Source organism: Callorhinchus milii, unplaced genomic scaffold (genome assembly GCF_018977255.1).
Source record: "Callorhinchus milii isolate IMCB2004 unplaced genomic scaffold, IMCB_Cmil_1.0 Scaffold1, whole genome shotgun sequence".
NCBI classification, from domain to species: Eukaryota; Metazoa; Chordata; class Chondrichthyes; order Chimaeriformes; family Callorhinchidae; genus Callorhinchus; species Callorhinchus milii.
In genome coordinates, this window is record NW_024704742.1 from 27,252,612 (window position 1) to 27,273,336 (window position 20,725).

General features: G+C 40.0%; 1 protein-coding gene across 1 annotated transcript in view; it reads left to right on the forward strand.

Moving 5' to 3' along the window:
* Positions 1-20,725, forward strand: part of LOC121850201 (protein diaphanous homolog 2-like) — a 203,901-nt gene that overhangs the window by 110,121 nt on the left and 73,055 nt on the right. The window contains exon 2 of the mRNA XM_042340715.1: positions 18,540-18,695. Within this exon, the coding sequence (XP_042196649.1) occupies positions 18,540-18,695 (156 nt within the window). The remainder of the gene's footprint in view (positions 1-18,539; positions 18,696-20,725) is intronic.

The window sequence follows — 20,725 nt, forward strand, 5'->3', positions numbered from 1 at the left end:
GGACAGACAGAGTTATGGACCCGAGCTGGAGGTCGGGATAGGGGAGGGTGGAGGGCAGGCGGGGAAGCAGGGAGATTGAAAGTACAATCGTAGAGGAGGGTCTTGAAGGTGGCGAGGGAGGGGGCGAGATGGAGGGACTGTGGCATGGAGTTCCAGAGGGTGGGTGCAGAGTGGCCGATGGCCCGCCTGCCAGTAGTGGGGCGAGCAAGGCGGGAGGCGTGACCCAGGCCAGAGCCCACTGAGCAGAGGGAGCGAACAGGATGGTAGAGGGTTAGGAGGTCGGAGAGGTAGGGGGGAGCAAGACCATGAAGGGCTTTGAAGGTGGGGACCAGATTCTTGAACTGTATCCTCTGATGGGAGGCCAGTGGAGTTGGGCAAGGATGGGGGTGATGGGGTCGTGGAGCCTAGTGCGGGAAAAGACATGGATTGCAGAGTTCTGGATGATCTGCAGTCTGTGGAGGGAGGAGTTGGGGAAGCCGACAAGCAGTGAGTTTGCATAGTCGAGCCTCGATGTAATGAAGGCTTGTATGAGGTTTTCGGCAGCCTGCGGTGTGAGACAGTATCGGAGCCGGGCAGCATTGGTCGGAGGTGGGGGAAGGCGAAGCGAGTTAAGTCCCTTGAAATGTGAAGCAAGACTCACAGGATTGAGCTAGGTTTTGATTGAGATTGATCCAGGTGTTTAAAATACTGAGGGGAAACAGGTTTATCTGGGAGATAGTTGGTTAGGGCAGTGGGAGAAACTCCCTTTTCAAATAGTCAATTCAGTAATAGATCTTTAACAGCCATTTGATTAGGCTGTATAGCTTAATCAAGTGGCCACATGCAGTCATGAATCATTAATGTTATACATCACATGGATGCTTCATTTCTTATTTTCTTCTTCATTGAGCAGTTCAGTTTGTTCTCAATGGCAAGATATGCAGTTTCAGCTGGTTAAACTCCAGCAGTGCTCCAACACAATCTCTGGGGTCCCTAAGCCTTGACTTGCCAACCTGTGCCCGATACTTTCTGGAATTAGGTAAGCAGGATGCATCCTTCTGGGGAGACAGTAATAATATAATAATATTCCTTGGATTTGATCTAGCACCTTATCACGTCTTCGAGATGTTTCAAAGTGCTTCACAGATGTTTCTGTAAAATGAATTGATTGCATATTTTGTGGGTGAAAAGCAGCAACCAATTGCTCACAGCAGTGTACCCACAAACAGTCTTGAATTGAGCGACCAAGTTATTATTATTATTTATCTATTTATTTATCTATCTATCTATCTATCTATCTATCTATCTTTTTAAAGGGATTATTACCCCTGGAAGACAATCTGCTAAACGACTAACAACTGGGTTCCTACTTACTGTTAAGTAAACAGAGGCATGTGGAGAAAGGATTGTGCATTTCACTCGAAACACAGGAATTTCCATGTATAGGTGGGATGCACGGAACTCTCAATTTTGGATACTCTTTAGTTTGAGTTATCTGAATTGAGATTCGTATCAGATTGTTTGAAGAAGTGGTTCACATAGAATGCCTGAATCTTGTTTGTACTCCTTTATTTTTCTTGACAATGACAACCGCAGGTTGCAGTTTAGTGTATCGATTTCTGTTTCAGTAAAAGCTGACATTTATCTTTTGCACTTGTACAAGTGCAGCTGTTTTTTTTAAAAAACAAAAATCAAGAGGATAAGAAAAGCCAGCCATTTCCCTCTGATTCTCATACACACACACACGGCTGGAGAAAAATGAGAGTTATCCACAAAAATGGGAATTGGGTTAAAATTTGTAAAATAACAGCAAATTATTTTCCTATAATTCCTATAAATAATGAATCCTTTACCTCTCGTAAATGTATACCAGCCATTGACATAACAGCAGTAATGAATATTTTTTCACATTGTAACCAAGGCTAACAAGGCATAACTCTAGTGTTAAGGATGTGGATGTGTTTCAGGGCATTTTAAGTGCGTTGATATTGTAGCTAGGTTTGTTAGTGTCCCTCGCTGCCAAGGTAAAGTATCCCAAGTTGTAAACTGTGTTTCCCACAGATAAACTCCTGTTAGCTACACTGACCTGAGAGACTTTGGCTCTGTGGAAATTTTGGGTCAGAGCCAAGGCTTTGCAAGTCATCGTGATGTACAAGGCATTCCTTGCACAAAACACAGTTAATGTCGAGAGTTTTTTTCCCCCCCAGTGGGGAAGAACCAGTGATCATGTCACTTTCACAAGGAGCTCTTTCACCGCTGTAATACCAGACAGTCTTAGTCATCCCCAAGTGACTGAATCAGGTGGTTTGACCCTGAGGTGCTATTGACCCACTTGATTTCAATTGGAGTGATGTTGGGTTTCATTTCACTGTGCGTTTGCTGGGTATTATCATCCTGGTTATATTTTGTGGTTTTACTCTAAAGGGCAGACATGTCAACTTTGCTTCATAATCACTGGATCCCTACGGGTGCAAATGTACACAATTATTTGCGTCTACGTTTTGCTCATGCCATAAACAGAAAACAATGAGGACGGGTGGAATACCCATTTTATTCCTCATGAGAATAATACAATACAATTTACATTTAGGCAGCGTATTTCATGTTGCAAGGACGTCTCACAGCACTTGACCACTGCTGGCTGGGCATCTGAGCTGGAGGTGGGAGCCAAAGGGGGTGGGGAGGGGAAAGATATTTGAAGAGGTCGGTCTTGAGGATGTTTCAGTTGGTTAAGATTTGTCTTGTGTAGAACTGAGCCATACTAACGTCAGTTGACATGGCAGTACGGGGCTCTAAAATACCCTGTTTAACCCGGCAAGCCAAAGCCCTAATAGGTTGTAGGATGGTCCTACATCAAACACAACTTGCATTTACACAGCTCCCTTTGTGCGGGTGGTATCTCAGAGTTATTGTTGGACAAGCAGTAGGAAGCTTATCAATGCTTTCAATGGCAAATATGCAATCTTAGCTAGTTAAACTCCAGCAATTACTTAACACAGACTCTGGGGTCCCCAAGCCTTGCTTTTGCCAACCTGTGCCTGCAACTCTCTGGAATTAGGTAACCAGGATGCATCCCTTCTGGGAGAGAGATCACATTCCATTCTCAAACGAGGGAATTTCCTTGTGTAGGCGAGGCATGCTGATATGTCTCTGCATGTGTCAGACACTGCTAGTAAGTAGGAACCCAGTTGTTAGTCGATTGGCAGATCATTTTCCGAAGAATAATACCTTTTTTTTAAAAAAAAAATTGGGTCACTCAATCCACGACAGTTTGTGAGATACTGCTGTGCACAATTGCCTGGCGAATTTCCTCCACAAAATATACAGTCAATTAACTTCACAATCCATTTTGTGAAGCACTTTGAGACATCTCCACATTGTGATAAGGCGCTAAATCAAATGCAAGGATTATTATTATTATAATAATAATAATAATCCTTGCATTTGATATAATAATATTAATAATAATCCTTGCATTTGATATAGCGCTTTTCACGTCGGGAGGACGTCCCAAAGCGCTTCATAGAATATACTATAAAGTGAATTGACTGTATATTTGTGGGCGAACGCGGCAGCCAATTGCGCGCAGGAATGTTCCACAAACAGTCGTGGATTGAAAATGACCAATTTATTATTGTTTTGTTTTTTGAAGGGATTATTATTAGACGTGTGGAGTAAGGAAACTTGCCCAAGGTTTCGCCCTGCCTGGAATTGAACTCCGGTCTCTCACTTGCAAAGAGAGTGCTCTAACCACTGAGCTACAGGACTCCACATTATTATTATTATTATTGGTGCCTTCAAAATACACAGTCACTACACTTCACAGTAAATCCTGAGAGGCTTCAGAGAATTGCTGGGAAGTCAAATGCAAGGATTATTGTAATATTAGACAAAAAAAACCTACAGACTCCAAAGAAATATAAATATAACACAGCTGAAATGGCATCAGCACAGCTATCTCAGGACGATGCAGCTGAAAAGAACAATTGGTTAGCCGTGTATTTTGAGCCTTAATAGCCTCTGACACCAGCTCTGATTGTTCCTTCACATGTACTAATATCTGTCTCTTGTTGAGAATATTGTACAAATAAAAGGAAGCGTTTCGTTATAAAAGGGATAGATTTTTTTAAAGTGCACACTTATGGCTTGTTTTCGGCATGAAATAGCATCAGTGCTATTTGACTGTTGATGTGTAGTTTAAGTGTAGTTAGTGGTCGATGGTTTTGAGCCAGTGATGTTAAACTGCACGGAAATTGCATGTTTCGGAAGTGCTGGATGTTAGTTAGAAAACTGTGACAGTTAACCACAGAATCTCCCCCATAAAATATACAGGTCAATTCACTTTACAGTACATTCTGTGAAGCGATTTGAGATGTCTCAATGACGTAATAAGGTGCTATATCAAATGTAAGGATGACTCTTAATATCAGAATTATATAAGGATGCTCAGGGCAAGTTCCTGAAGTTTATTAGCTATTAACTGGAGTGATTATCACCTGTATTGTACAGCTGTCAGGTAGATAATGAGATGTAAAATGCAACTTGTGATGTGATAATTGTTACCCATGATAATGATTGTGAGATATTTACTTTGTCGACAAATGCCAAGGACGTCTGTGAGGTTTTAGAGGGTTCCATCTGTGCCATATAAAAGGATCGGATCTTAGTAGTTCTACATTATCTTGCATTAGGGTAGCCTCGGAATTGCACAGGCCTTAACCTGAACAATTAATAATAACAAATAATTATTATTATAACCTGAACCTTACCCTTAACCCTATTGGAAACTCAAGACGTGTTTAATTGCCAGCTGCAATTTTAAAGCCTAACCCTAAACTTAATCTGTAGCAGCCGAGATTTTTGTATATAATAATAATCCTTCCATTTTATATAGGGATTTTCACATAGGGAGGATGTCTCAAAGTGCTTCACAGGGCGTACCAAAAGTGTAGTGATGGTAATTTCCTGGTGTCCAGACCAAAAATAAACAACACATCAAGCGCCAAATAGCACTGTTGCTTTTCAAGCTGAAAACAAGCCGTAATCGTGCACTTTACAAAATCTATCCCTTTTATTCTGAAATGCTCTGAGCAATCAGAGCAGGTGTCACTAATAAAATTGGTCATTCATATTGTGGCTGTTTGCAGGACATTGCTATGCGCAAATTAGCTTCTGCATTTGCCTACAAATTCACAGTCACTACACTTCACAGTAAAATCTTATGAAGTGGTTTGAGAAGTTTCGATTCTGTGATAAGACGCTATATAAAAATTCAAAGGTTATATTGTTGAGTAGTGAATCACTGCCAAATCACGGAGTAAAGAATCACATAACAATAATATTCCTTGTCAACAACCAATGCACATCCGAGCTCTCTGTGTAATGTATTTTGTCTTTGCAATTTTAGTTTTGCCCATAAAAGATTTTCACTCTATTTTTGTTTAACATTGAGTACTGAATAATCCGAAAGACCAATTTCATTGCTCCAAAAATATTCCTTTGAGAATTTTAATGGTTCCATAACAAAATAAACAATAGATGTCATAAAGGATGAGAACATCTTGACTGTTCTGCTTTCTAAAAGGGAAATATTTTATTCCTCTATAATAAAGATAAAGCCAGCTTGTGGTTTGTTTCATTATACTAAATTGAAATGTATTGTACCGCACGGTGCAAAACACATAACACATTAAGCACCAAATTTTCTTTGTCGCTTTCAGTACCTATGAAAGCTTTCCAGACTACAGCATCTGCACACATAATTTGCTGTAAATGCATTAGACAGCATATTCCAAATTAGATTCAAAGAATGTACAGAGCAAAAGAACATTTCCTTCCAACATGGTACTCTCTTAAAAATAACATTTATCTTTCATTTTCTTTTTTTTAATTTGATGCAGTAGCTCTACCCTCGTCTTTTAAAAGGTACAGTCGCAGGCTTTGTTTGGAATGAATGCTTCGGGAATGATCATTGCAAATGCACTTTGAAATACTCAACCATGCAATGTATCACTTAGCGTTCACGTTTGTGGGTATAAGGAGATTATAAGAAATTGGTACTTTTAACCGCTTAAAGGATATTTGTCTTTATCTTTGCGGTCCTGGCTAAATCTGGGGGGATTTAAAATCCTTTTTGTACATATTGTCTTTGTCAGTAGCAGCTTCTTTGAAAGAATTAACTGAACAAATTTCCAAGTCAATGATGATGGGAGAACAGAGCTGAACAGTAGTGAAATGTAAAAGCTACAGTAACCCACAAACACATTTTTCTTCATTTGTTACACTTGGGTAAATCATGGGTAAATCAGGCAATCCAACATGGGAAATCCCTTTTAAGAGATTATTTTGTACAATGTCACTTCCTCCTCTGTGATCTGTCTTCAATTTGTTTCCTTCTGTTTGGAGCGTTGTGAATGAGAGAAGGTTTCCCTCGACAGCTTTTGATTTCCCAAATTATTTTCAGTGCAGCAAATTCAAGTTAATTAAAACTTGGCGGTGATCCTTTTTTTCACGGGAATGAAATTTCACATGAAGTTCAGGCTTTGTCAAATTAGACCCATCCGGATGCTCCAGAAAAGAGATTTCTTCATGAATTTAAATGTTTTGAAGATTTGATCAATGGCAGAATAACAGGAGAGAGGAGGGGAGGATAGTGACATGTGAGGTGATAATTATCCCCCATGATGATTACTACATTGATTGAAAATGTAGCAAACAATATTTACTACTCGGTGGACACACTCCTTCTCCTCTGTCTCCTCTATCTCCATGATATTTAGGCCCGAAGTGGATTCAATATTTCTGACCACCACCATTTTTGTAGCTCTGTGATTGTCAACATGGCTAATTCCACTCTGTGATAGTGATTTGTATTCTGTGCTCCTGCTCAGGGAATGAACTACAAGGTTACCCCATTGTCATGCAATCTGGTTTAGTGCAGATCTGCATATGGTATGTGTGTACCGTGTACTGTATGCCAGAAGCACGGAACATACCTGCCAGCTTGTTGTGCATGTACACAATGTGCAGAAAACACCACTATCATTACATTTTGTGTAGTGCACAGGAAAAAAAAGCTATCAATTTATGCAAAAACTTAAAAATGTTTCAAATTAATGTTGATAGAATAGATTAACAGTACTGGATGTTTTACCTGCACCTTCACCTTCATCATGAATGACATTTTCTGTGTGCAAATTGGTGCTGTGTTTGTCTACAACTACAGTCACTACAATTCACAGTAAAATCCTGAAAAGGCGTTTTGAGATGATTTGATGATGTGCTTTATCAAATTCAAGGATTATTATTATCATTTATATGGCTAATTTATATATACATATATTGTATTATAAGCCTTGCATTTTATATTGCACCTTATCATATCAGAAGGACGCCTTAAAGCGCTTCACAATATTTACTCGAAAGTGGATTAGCTGTGTAATTGTAGGCAAATGCGGCAGCACAATCGCGCACAGCAATGTCCCACAAGCAGCCAAAGTGAGTGAGTGACCATTTTGTTTTGTGTGTGGGTAATTGTTGGCCAAGACTCCCTTCTGTTTTCGAATAGTGCCATGGGAACAGGTAGACAGAACCTTGTTTTAACGTCTCATCCAAAATTATTATAATAAATGTTTCAACGAACCATAAACAGTGAGCACAGGAAAATGACAAAATGTTGTTTAGTTTCCCATTTTGCTACCTCTTTTGAAAGCACTGACTCATGCTGGGTACGGTCCCTACAGGCACTGGCTGCAATTCAATAAGATGTCCAAGTCACCTTTATTTATCCCTGAGCCTAGACAGTGAATGTGAACAGGCGAAAGGGATCATGCAGTGAATCAGAGCTGAGCCTGCCCCTAACCTCATCTGACAGCCCCATATACAGACTCTTCAGAGGGGGTCAGTTTATAACAACAGGAGCAGGAACTCTTGCTAGCTTTCCCCTCTTCCTGCCATGTGGGCATTAAGGGCAATTTTAGCTTGTGCATCATTCTCCGACTGAACGCAGTACAGTCAGGGCTTCGAGCCTGGGAATCTTCCTGGAGCAGCTTGGCACCATTTTCCAAGGACGAAAAAAAATTCTAACAAAAAAAACAAACTCTGGCAAGTTGAGTTTTAACGTGTAACAATTTTAAGTCAGGCGAATTGAGCTACAGAACAGATTTCTTTCATTGGGCACCAGCCGCACTGCCTGTATTGTATTTAATACATCCTGCTGTGACTCTCAGTGGTAAACCAGCATTTAATAATAGTTTCCATGACTTCTGTGCACTGTAATTAAAAATTTGCATTTTATGTACAATATGTTTGCAGTTTTGATTGGTGTTGTTTCTAACGCTGCATATTAAAAACATGAAAGCGATGGGGCACTAATTGATCTTGAAAAAGTTTAGGAAGTCTCAATGAATAAAACTTCCACTTTCTAGCCTCTGAAGCAAATGTTCTGCTCGAGAAAGCAGAACATCTTACATTGACTGTACACTATTTTATCTACCACAAGAGGGCATTACAACGCAATGTTTAATCATACAGCAGCACTGTTCTCTCTTTTTACTCAAACCTGTGTTTTTTTGCGCAAGGTAACATATCCCTAATAACTTTCTGAACATTAGGCTGACATTCCAATGCAGTCCCATGCTTTGGATGAGAAGCTAAACCAAGTCCTGGCTACCCTGCCCGGGTGAATGTTAAAGATCCTGCGGCACGATTTGAAAAGAGAAGGGAGCCAGGCCAATGATCCCCAGATAAAATTATTCATTCACTTCATGGCTGCTTGTGTGTTACTTTGCACAAAATTGGCTGTTGCATTTGCCTACAAAATACACAGTCGCTACACTTTACAGTGTAACCTGTGAAGTGCTTTGAGACATCTTCCCAACATGAAAGATGCTATATCAGATGTTAACTTTTTTGGGGCTACGGGCATTGACATGGAAACAAAATGAAACTTCATATCTCTGGTTAGTCACTGTTTTCAGCTGGGATAGATGATAATAACAATAATCCTTGCAATTGATGTAAGACCTTATCGCGTTTTTGAGATGTCTCAAAGTGCTTCACATGCGTGCAGTAACTATTATGTCTCACAAATAGCTATGAAGTGAATGATTGATTTCGTCTGGTATAATACCTGTGCGTGAGCAGAGGAATTGCAAAAACAGTCGAAAATCCAGGGCAGCTAAAATCTCGTTGTTTTCAGCCTCTTCGTTTATACGCCAGCCAGCTCGGGCCTGAAGTGCAGGCTACAAATTGAGCAGTGTTGCTAAAACGCTGAGTCTAACTGTGAGGCCGGTACCTGAGTATTCAAGTAGCCACCCCACAGCTTATGAATACATATCAGGCAGGTCCATCAATCACTGCGATGCTTCCTGATATACCCTCTAGCTATGAGTGTGAATGCACCATAGAAAGAGTGAGAGAGATGGAAAATAATGTGACTTCTTTTAACAAAAAGAAAGACAATGAAATCTACGAGAGAGTAGCCTCTTGCATGATTTTGGAACAAATCCCTCAGGATCCTAATGGCCACATGTTTAAACATGGGAGATGTCTTACAAGTCTTGATCTAACCTTGCACTAACCACTCCAGCTGAAGTAGAGGACCCCCTGTGGGTCTGCTGTGTTGCGCATCAATTCTGAGTTAGGAGTCTGCTACATAACAGTCCACAGAAAGAGGAACTGATTTTAGGTCTAAAGCAATTCAATACATTTTGTGTAGATGCTTAAATAAATACTTTGGAAGCTCCTTTAATGCATGCAGTGGGCAGGGAATCAAAATAGCCAGTGTCCAAATCAGGTGAAAGTACGCGCTGGGGGAAAGCATCAATGGCAATAACAACAAATTACATTTGTATAGCGCCTTTCATGTCAGGAGGACATCCCAAGGCGCTGGACAGTCAGGGATTTTGGACCATAGAATATAGAATATTTATTGCTGGCTGTCCTTGCGACCAGCATGTTCCGTATGAATTATTCAAATCAGATCACAGACAACCTAACCAAGGCAAATGTGATAAAGTTTGGCTCGATTGTCGCGGGGAAGTCCTGTTGTGAAATTGTTGCTGCTTGTGTTCAGCAGAAGGCATTTCACTTGTGACTGGGACAAGCTATTGGCTTCTTGTACCAAGCAGTTCTCTGAATGTCTCTGTTTTTATCGGTGACTTTTACCCCTGGTGTATTTTGTTTTGTCTGTAATTTATCTTGTACTGTGATGTCTGTGTTACTATTATATGACTGTATGAGGTAGTACAGGGATTAAGACATCCAGGTAAATCATTTCATAGTTAAAAACAACATTTTTAACTGCATTGGTTTTTAGAATCTCCTGCACGCTTTTGAACTCAAAGCCATGGACGTGCTGCTCATAAGGAGAATGACTCCTCCTCGACCTGCTCTCCAGTCACTTGCCTCAGGAATACTTTTATAAAACCTCCCAAAATAATAATAAAATAATAAGACATGGATGTGGCAATGTTGAAATGTCTCAAAGTGCTTCACAGGTGATTGTATTTTATTGGCAAACTCGGTGACCAATTTGCACGCAGCAATGTCCCACAAGCAGCTATGAAGGACTGACCAATTTTAGTGGATGATTGATGGTTGGCCAGAACAACGGAAGAAACTGTTTTCGACTGTTTATTGCCACGGGATCTTTAGCATCAACCTTAACAGGCATACAGGACTTTGTATGCTACCTCATTTGAAGGATTGCTCCTCTGAGAATGCAGAAGCTGTTTTCGCTGAACGGGAATCCAAGGTGGTGGTACCAATAGCTTTTTAACCTGGTTTAATTCTCCTTTTATTCAGAATTGGGGAGGGAGACGTTACAAAATGCATGTTAATGCAGTTCCTTAAATAAGAACGGAATATATTTAAGGAATACTACAATTTTGACCTCATGATTTTTAAAACAAAATTGTGTTACGATTGACTTCACAGTGGCAGCTTTGTTTCAGGTTAAAACCGGGGACATCTGAGAGAGCTTTGCAAAAAGAAAGTTAATTTCCACTCAGACCACTTCATTCCAAGTATAAATTATTTCAGTACACTGCACACTAACCTACATCACGCAAATCAAAACCCGTAGCATCTAGTTCTACAGTCATATATCACACTCACCAAACCAATTTATTCAAACTAATCACTTCAGCAGCATGCAGGCTCATCAACTGCTTGACCTTCCTGTCCCAGGTGCTTTGATATGCAACTTTACAGCTACTTAGACTGAAAAAGCGTTCCAGTCTGAGTTTTAAATACAGCAAATTCCAGTGAGACATGGTGATGTATGTGATGACTAGAATGCAGCCTTTTTCTGTGCACTCAGCAGAGGTATTAAACAAGCATCATTATAATAATAATCCTTGCATTTGATATAGCGCTTTATCACGTCGTTGAGATGTCTCAAAAGCACTACACGGAATATATTGTAAAGTGGATTGACTGTGTATTTTGTGGGTGAAACGTAGCAGCCAATTGCGCACAGCAGTCTCCAACAAATAGTTGCGGAGTGAGTGACGATTTCTTTTTGGAGCAATTATTACTCCTAGCAAGCAATCTGCCAATCGACTAACAACTGGATTCCTAGTTACTGCTTGGTAAACAGTGTGGAGCAAATTGTTGTCTTGGCATTCGTAAATGCTACAGTATAGATGTCGTTCCATGGTGCTGTTGCTTAAACAATGGAGTGATTGCATCTGTATTGGCAGCAGGGTTATATACTTCATGCAAACAGCTGGTATTCACACTGGTGTTTGCGAGAGTGAAGGTTGGTTGAAAAAGATTGTGCTGTTGAGTTCAAAAGGGGTTGTGCCTGTCCTAATCTTTCTCACTCACTAAAGAAATGTCCTGAGCCCTTGCCTGCTCTCTTGGCTCATGATCAAACCTGGAGCTCATTCCCACTAGATTTTAATAATAATAATAATAATAATGACAACCCTTGCATTTGATATAGCGCCTTAACATATTGTCGAGACGTTTCAAAGTGCTTCCCAAATTATATTGTAAAGTGGATTGACTGTATATTTTGTGGGGAAATGGGTCCAGCGAGCTGGGCAAGGGCAGGTTGTTTTTGTATGTGTTTGAAATGTTAATTCCACGAGTAATATATGTAATAGGTCTATTTATCATGATGAAATGTATTCAAAATCAGGATTGAGTAAAGATTACAATTTATTTTACAGTCAATGGGGTCTACTAGGTGAATTGTGTCAAGCATGTGTAAATACTATGGTCTTAAATCCAGTCCCAGTGTAACCATTTCCATAAAGCACAAGTCGTGTGTCAGTCTGGTTCAGTTGGTAGCACCCTCGCTTCTCAGTCGGAAGGTTGTGGGCTCACATCAGGACTTGGAACCCATATAATTTAGGCTGATACTCCAATGCAGTGCTGGGGATGTGCTGCATTGCTGGAGGTGCCGTCCTTCGGATGAGACTTTAAACTGAGGTCCCTTCTGCCTTTTCGGTAGATGGTAAAGATTCCATGACACTACTTGAAAAGAGAAGGGAGTTTTTGGTCCTGGCCAACAGTCTCAAATAAAATTGGTCACTCACTTCATGTTGGGACATTGTTGTGCGCAAATTGCCAGTCAGATTTGCCCAAAATAATATTAATAATAATCCTTGCATTTGATATAGCACTTTTCACGTCTTCTCGACGTCCCAAAGTGCTTCACAGACGAGACTGTAAAGTGAATTGACTGTATATTTGTGTGCGAAACACGACAGCCAATTGCGCACAGCAGTGTCCCACAACCAGTCGTGGATTGAAAATGACCAATTTATTATTATTTTGTTTTTTGGAGAGATTATTATTAGGTGTGTGGAGTAAGGAAACTTGCCCAAGGTTTTGTCCTGCCTGGAATTGAACCCAGGTGCCTCGCTTGCAAGGCGAGTGCTCTAACTACTGAGCCACAGGACTCCACATTCACTCCATTTCACAGTATATTTTGTGAAGTGCTTTGGGACATCTTGCCGAAGCAATAAAGTGCTATAGAAAATGCAAGGATTATTATTATTATTACCGTTAATAGGGCTTTTGCAACCCAGAATCCTTTTGTGTTAGTTAAACTTTCTTGCAGAAGAGCCAAGGAAAATGTAGAATGTTTGAAGATAACAAATGATGCATTGAGCGGAGCCTAATGTGGTTTTACTGGAGTAGAAACACTGGTAATAAATCACCTGCCAATGCTGATAATAAAGTACTGCATCGGCCTCCACCAGCAAGAAGGGAAAGGTTAAATGTTATTTCTCATAATAACCATTTGGCCCACACAGCTGACACATTTAATACTGAATTCTATCATTATTTTCCGGACGCTCAAGTTGAACCTGTCCATGAGTTATTCATAGAATAGAATTTGAATGTGCTCAGTTTGTTAGTCAACAAATACTGTAATTACACTTACTGAAGTCTTGTACTTATTTTATGGTAAATGACCCACGGAGGGATGTAAATATATATAATGTATGTGTGTATGCATACATAATTTTACTATACTTAATTCAAAGAGGAAAAGAATAACTGTAAATTAACTTTGAGTGAAAATGAAGCCATGGGGTGCCATGGGTTGCTTTAGTTTGTTAAATTAAGGAGTCAAATGGTCAGACCTTTTATTGAGCTGGCACTGAGCAGAATTGTATAAGGCCCCAGTCAGTGTACTTTGATCTGGCACTAATACAAGCAGGCACTAGCTGGCGTAGTCGGACTAAACACTGCCTCAAATTGCTATAGAAGTTGAGCTTGAAAACAGTCTGGAGATGAATGATGGTGGTAATCTCTCAGATGGTTGTCAGTAGGTCTTGATTGAGTCCCCATTGAATATTACTCTGTGGTGTTAAATCTTACTGTTGCACCTATCAGGAATAGGGTAAGCTTATAGAGAATCAAATTGTACAGGGAGCCAGAATGCCATCTGCTTCAAAAACTTTACATCAGTCTGCGTTAATTTTAACCCCCCCACTGTTGAACAGCAGGATATTAACTGTATTGCTCATTTGGTATAGGATGGAACAATAATACTTAAAATCACTGGCACTAAAGCTGCAAGATGAACTAGTTAAAACTCAAAAGAACCTTGGATCCCCAGACAGTGATACCAAGAAATACTGTTGGCCCAGATGATGTTATTTTAATGAATAATGCAATTCTCTGATACATGGTACACATGCAAACAAAATAAAAGGTCCAAAGCAGAAAGTGTGTCCTCTGGGAACATTTCAAATGACACAAATATGTGCAAAGCTACGTCAGGCTGTAACCATTGTATATTTTTCATGAAACAGACAACTGCAATGGCAAATATTCCAACAGCCAGGCCTTGTGGATGGATCAATGGGTCATCTTACCTTTTGGAAATCTAGACCAGTTTAATGGGATGAAAGTCTTCTCTTAATGGCGGCTTTTAATTATAAGCCAGAGTGTAAAACCTACCCACACCAGTTATTACCAACAAAGAAGAAATGTCACTCACTGAGGTTTTAATAATAATAATCATCCTTACATTTGATACGGTGCCCTATCAGGTCATTGAGACGTCTCAAAGCGCTTCACAGAATATAGCGTGTCGTGAATTGACTCTATATTTTATGAATGAAATGCGGCAGCCAGTTGTGCACAGCAGTGTCCCACAAACAGTTGTGGATTGAGTGACCGACTAACAACCAGGTTCCTACTTACTGCTGGGTAAACAGAGGCGTGTGGAGTAAGGAAACTTGCCTGAGGTTTCACCCTGTCTGGGAATCGAACCCAGGTCCTCTGTTAAGGTATAACAGTGTGTGGAACATGCAAACTTCAGTGGGTGGCAATTTTTCTCAGGTCAGATCTCATTATATACCAACAGTGGGTATATCTTATTTGCTTACTGAAACAGTCATTACTCTCTCCTCTGAGTCAGAAGTTTGTGAATTCAAGCCCCAGGCCAGGACTTTGAATTCACAATGCACCAAATAAGATTAATTATTCACTTCTTGGCTGTTTGTGGGTCATTGCTGTGCACAAATTCACTTCTGCATTAGGGTACGAATACACATTAACTACACTTCACTACACTTCACCTCTGTCCGTAGCACTGCATTGGAATGTCAGCGTAGACAATATGAAGTCCCAACATGGAGCTTGAACCCACAACCTTCTGTCTCAGAGGCAAGAGTGCATCCAACTGAGCTGTGCTGACATATATTGATTATATGTGGAACATGTTATAAAACCTCAGATTTGTCCCAATCATACACCCATCAGGTGTACTATAGCTGTGTGATACTGGAATCTTTGTTGAATAAATAAGGCCAAAACTTTGAAATAACATTTATAACCACTTCATTGGTTGGGTATATTTGCCCCCTATCCCCCTGACAAAAAATACAGATCAAACCGATGCATCTAAAATACAATAGAATAACTTAATAATAAATGGCAAAAATAAGTTAACTGAGTGCATCTTCACAGCAGCTGGAAGTTGGTTTTCTAATAAGAGGCTTTGCTGGAAATACTGAGGGCTTTTGATGTGGCTGATCGTAACAGTGCACTTAGCCACTGACTCACATTGTTCATGATGAGGCCAGATGCAAAGTGAGAAAAATTCCACAATGAAAGCTACAGTAATGTAGAAATAATTGCAGTAATTAACCTTTCTTGTCTCCTCGTTCATCCACTCTGGTCCAGATTTAGAGAAGGGATGGGAGGACATATCCAGACCGTTTGGCAGAAAGAGGAGATCAAGAATTAGTGACTGAATTATGAAAACTGTAAAGGGGATGGCAGAGGAGGACAGAATTGATCCATTGGGAAGGAGAATAAAGAGAGTAGCTTTGTCATTGTTCATGCTTTACATTTTTGAAAAATGTTATTTATTCAGTTTGTTAGTTGAAAAGTACTTTAAATAAACAGCTTTATTGGGTGTCAGCCTGGCTCAGTTTGTAGACTCTCAGCTCTCTAGATCAGAAAGTTCAGGTTTCAAGCCCCACATTGGGACTTTGAACTAATATAGCGTATTAAGCTGACATTGCAATGTAGTGCTAGGGGAACCCTGCATTGTCAAATGTGTTGTTAAGCCAAGGGCCTGTCTGCCTGTTCAAATGGAATTAAACAACTCCATGATACTATTTGAAAAGAGAATAGAGTTTCTCTTGGTGTCCTGGTCAATCATTCTCCAAATAAAAATTGGTCACTCACTCCATGGATTTTTTGTGGGACATTGCAGGGCCCAAATAGACTGTTGTGTTTGCCTTCAAGTAAACGGTCACCAAACTTTAGCCTATATCCTCTGTGGTGCTTTGAGTCATGCTCCTCAAATGTAAGGATTAATTTATTAAGACGCTACCCCGCGTGAAGGGCCCTATATAAATGCAAGGTTTTGTTGATATTGTATTATTGCGGAAGAAAATGTAGCCACTTGTGAGTAGAAGGGAATCAGTACACATAGATAAGCATTTCAGCAAGAAAGTGATGTTATCGGTTTCGGAGTAAAGGAAGCCTTTAATGAAGTTTATTATAGATCGTGTGTGATTTGTGTGATTTTTAAAAAAACAGAAGATACTGGTAAGTGTAACTAATAACTAGTTGAGTCTTTCATTCCCCCTCCCCCTCCTCCCCCCCCAAAAAAAGGGAAAGAAAATGATCACAGCAAAAGGCATCACCTCATGTGTGACATATTGCATGAAAGAGCTGATATAGATCCTTTGATGTTGAAAGAGCTGCGTGTGTTGTCAGCATGTTTTCAAAGTGATCCCTAACCTTTTTTTAATATTCTTCTTTTCTTCTTGGATTTTTGGAGCCATCGAACTGAAGGAATTCAGAACTGGGAAATAGAATATTTTTCCACTTCGAGTGCAGAAGCCCAAAATTTCTCATAGTCTCAGCCTCAAGACTGACGCATTAACATTTAAGATTGTGCAGAGTTTTGGAAAGGTCCTCAATTGACTCTTAAATTGTTCTGCAGTTAAAACAAATTGTGGAAAACAGGCTGTCACATTAAGACTGAATTCAAACATTTTCTAGAATTCTGCACGATTTAAAATTTCAGAATAATGGTTAGAGGCCAAAAGCCTTGGAGAATTTCAAACCACTGACTCTCTTACCCGAGTCAAGTATTAGCAGCATTAGATTTAAAGCAAAGATCTCTCTTGTTTGTCAGCCTGGCTCAGTTGGTAGCACTCTTGCCTCTGAGTCAAAAGATTGTGGCTTCGAGTCCCACGTCGGGTTTTCAGCTCATAGTCTAACCTGACACTCGGTGCTTGGGATGCACTGCAATGTCAGAGGTGCAGTTCTTCGAATAAGATATGAAACCGAGGTCTGCCCGTTTCAGGTGTATGTTAAATATCCCATGGCATTATTTGAAAAGAGAAGGGAGTTTACCCCACTGTCCTGACCAATATTCTCCCAGATACAAAATGGCCAATCATTCAGGGCTGTTTGTGGGACATTGCTGTGTGCAAATTAGCTGCCCCATTTGCTTAGAAAATAGTCACTACACTTTGTAGTAGATCCTGTGCAGTGCTTTGAGACATCCATCTGATATGAAAGGTGCTATATCATTGTAAGAAATTATTATTATAAGATAGCCAGGGTTGAATAGTGGGGAAAGATGATTTCTTCATGGAAGTTATATTGCATTTACTTTATATTTGTCTTCTATGTTGCAGTATCTCATCCTAGAAATAGAGGAATGAAGTGAAGTTCAATGGTAGAATAGGTTTTCTATGATGTGCAAGAGTCAAAGAAGCAATGATGGGTCAAATAGCATTTCTTGGTTACTTGTGTATATTCTTATGTACTTTGATTACAAAATCACAAAATTCGTCTGGATGAAGAAGGCCCTTCAGCCCATCTGATCTAATCCCACAAAATACACAGTGAATTCACTTTACAGTATATTCTATGAAGAGCTTTGAGACATCTCGATGATGTGATAAGGCGCAATATCAAATGCAAGGATTATTATTATTATCCCTCTGGAGGTCCTCACAGTGAAATTCCACCTGGTTTTAGGCTATAAGACCATTTATCCTTAAATGCTAAGATTGTGCAGAATTGGAGGAAATTCTTAAAATTCAGTCTAATTTGGAAGCCGGTTGTTTTCGAGAACTGCAGAAAACAGGCTTTCAACTCGAGCCTAAATTTACGTTTCCCCCACAAAATATACAGTCAATTCACTTTACATTATATTCTGCGAAGTGCTCAACTATGATATAGAGCTATATCAAATGCATGGATTATTCTTATTATCATTACAAATGTTCCGAACTCTTAATTTTCAAGACAAGATTGACTTATAGCAAAAACTGGTCTTAATTTCAGGTGTAATGTGCCACAACTCCAAAACCCAGAAGAACACCTGTGCTGTTTCAGCCTGTCAGCTTCGATTTCCCACACACTATCATTCCCATGGCTTCTCTGAGAGAGATTGTCAGTTCTCTGTGCCAATTTAAGAACACTTTTGCTCTGAGTCCTAGGAATTGGAGGGAGACTGACCAAAGACATTTATTTAATTGTTACAAAAGCATGCTTTGATTTAAGTCGAACGAAAAAAATTATAAGCAGAATGCATTGTGTCTTTCCCTCCGCAGCTTGAGAGATTCACCAGTCGACCCAAGAAGGAAAAGCTGGCCACGACACAACAGTACTATTCTCTATCTGGCAGCTATGAGACGCCAGCTCCCTCACCTCACCGCTCCGATTCCCTGTCAGAGAAAGAGGTGATGGCCTTGTTTGAAAAGATGCTGGTGAGTTGCTAATCTCTCTGTGCGCTTTTACACATCTGGGGCCGGATCATCAAAGCATCACTTCACCCCTTTAATTTAAACCTTGAGAAGAAATATTGCTGGGCAGAAGACAAACACAGCCAAAATAGGGGACGAGTTTCAATTTAGTTAATAATGCACCAAAGATTAGTTCCGCTGTTTTCCAGCTGGTGATGTTGTCCTCTTTTTGGCCAGCTCCTAAGTTACTTTGACTCTCCAGTTCGGATGTATCAAACCACCTTGCTCCCAGGCCTTTCCTAACCTGTTGCAAGGATGGATGTTTGCTGGAATGGACTTACCTGGATTAACTACCTGCCCTCTTTTAATAGCAGATTACTTTCTCTTCCTCTACCTGTGGTCCTCTCCCCACTCCCCCACCCCACCCCCCCCCCACACCCCCGAACCAGTCTGAGATTGTCAAGTAACCACATCTGAACGGTACCTTTATGATCCAGGATGTTAGTGCACTAAGTTCACCACCAAATCATCCAGTAATGTCATTTCTTAAACTGCAGCAGGAGCAAACTATGTAAAATCCATCTTTCAACTGCAGCTCTAACCTTTTCATCGCTGTGATGTGCTGCTGTGAGCGTTATTACTGTGACAGGTATTTATATTGCTGATAGGTTTTCTATTTGAGCTGCATTCAAATGGATCTAAAAGAAGGTTAATGCCATCCAAAGTGCATTTTATTCAAATCTTTATGGCGCTCCCTTGGCTTCTGAAGTGTGGAAATATGAATCCTGTCTCCACAATAGTCAAATAAAGATCAACCTGTTGGCACCCATGGTCTCTCAAGTCCAAAAGAAAGGAAGTAGACTTAGTGGTGAGTACATTAAGGTGAATTTTTCAAAGTACAGCAAAGCCCTGATACGAACAACTTACTTTCGTAGATCCATCAAAGCTGACATCTTTTTGTACAAAAAACAAAGAAGGGTCCAGAAGGTCAAAAGTAAATGAGTGAAATTACTCTGAAATGTGAGAAGGAAAGTCCACACCTCAGGAGATGTGATCACAGAAAGGAATAAGGTTACGTCAAACAGCTGTTACGGCCACTCATGCTGAGTTCTGCAATAAGCTGTTTGCCAGCTTTGGAGTTACAAGGTACCATTGAGGCACAGGCTTAACAGGGGTTAGTGTTCAGTTCAAATCTAGCTTTAGATCCAGGTTGGAAAACATCTGAAGTTTGCAACCTACAGATAAATTCCATATTGATTACCCTATAACATGTGCTGTTCTTTCAAACCAGGGAACGAAAGAATGAGAAGTTCACTCGCAGTAGAGAATAGCTTGTGTTAGACCCTGTTTGCTTCTGATCACAGGCAAATGTTTCCTCTAAAGACACTTAAGGGAGCAATGCTGCTTGGACCTATATGTCTAATGCACTTTGATGTAGTACAGTTACAGGAAATCCCATTGATACACATCACCATAAAATTCTAAAGTTATCACAGAGCATCACCTACAATGGGAAATCCCAGAGATCGCACATCTCCACAGAGAGTGCTAATGTTATCATCTTCTAAGCATTTTGGGCAGGCAATGACTGGATGCACCTCCATTCATATCCCCCGTTGCCAACTGCCTTTGTAAAAATAAAATCACTAAAGGGATCAGTCTTATAACTTCTTAAGGAATTTGGAACAGCTAACATATTAAAACTGAGTTTGAGAATTTTCCAAAGTGCCTCATGAACTTAAATGTTAAAATAATGATCTTAAAGCTAAGATCACAAGAAATTTGGGGTCTTCAATTCCTTTCAGCACAAGGCCATGGTGCAGTGATTTACAACCACTGGCCCCTCTGATTTGTACGGGACAGAAATGTACTTAAGGACATCTTACAATAGTTTAACAAACCATTCAACCATTCACTTATATTTCATGTTTCCTCAAATCTTAAATTCTGAATGCTACAGCAAGGAAAGATTTACCTTTGGTGCTGTTCTTCAGAACTACAATGGCAATTTGGCTCCTGGTATCCATACGTTTCTATCTTCAGTTATATTACAT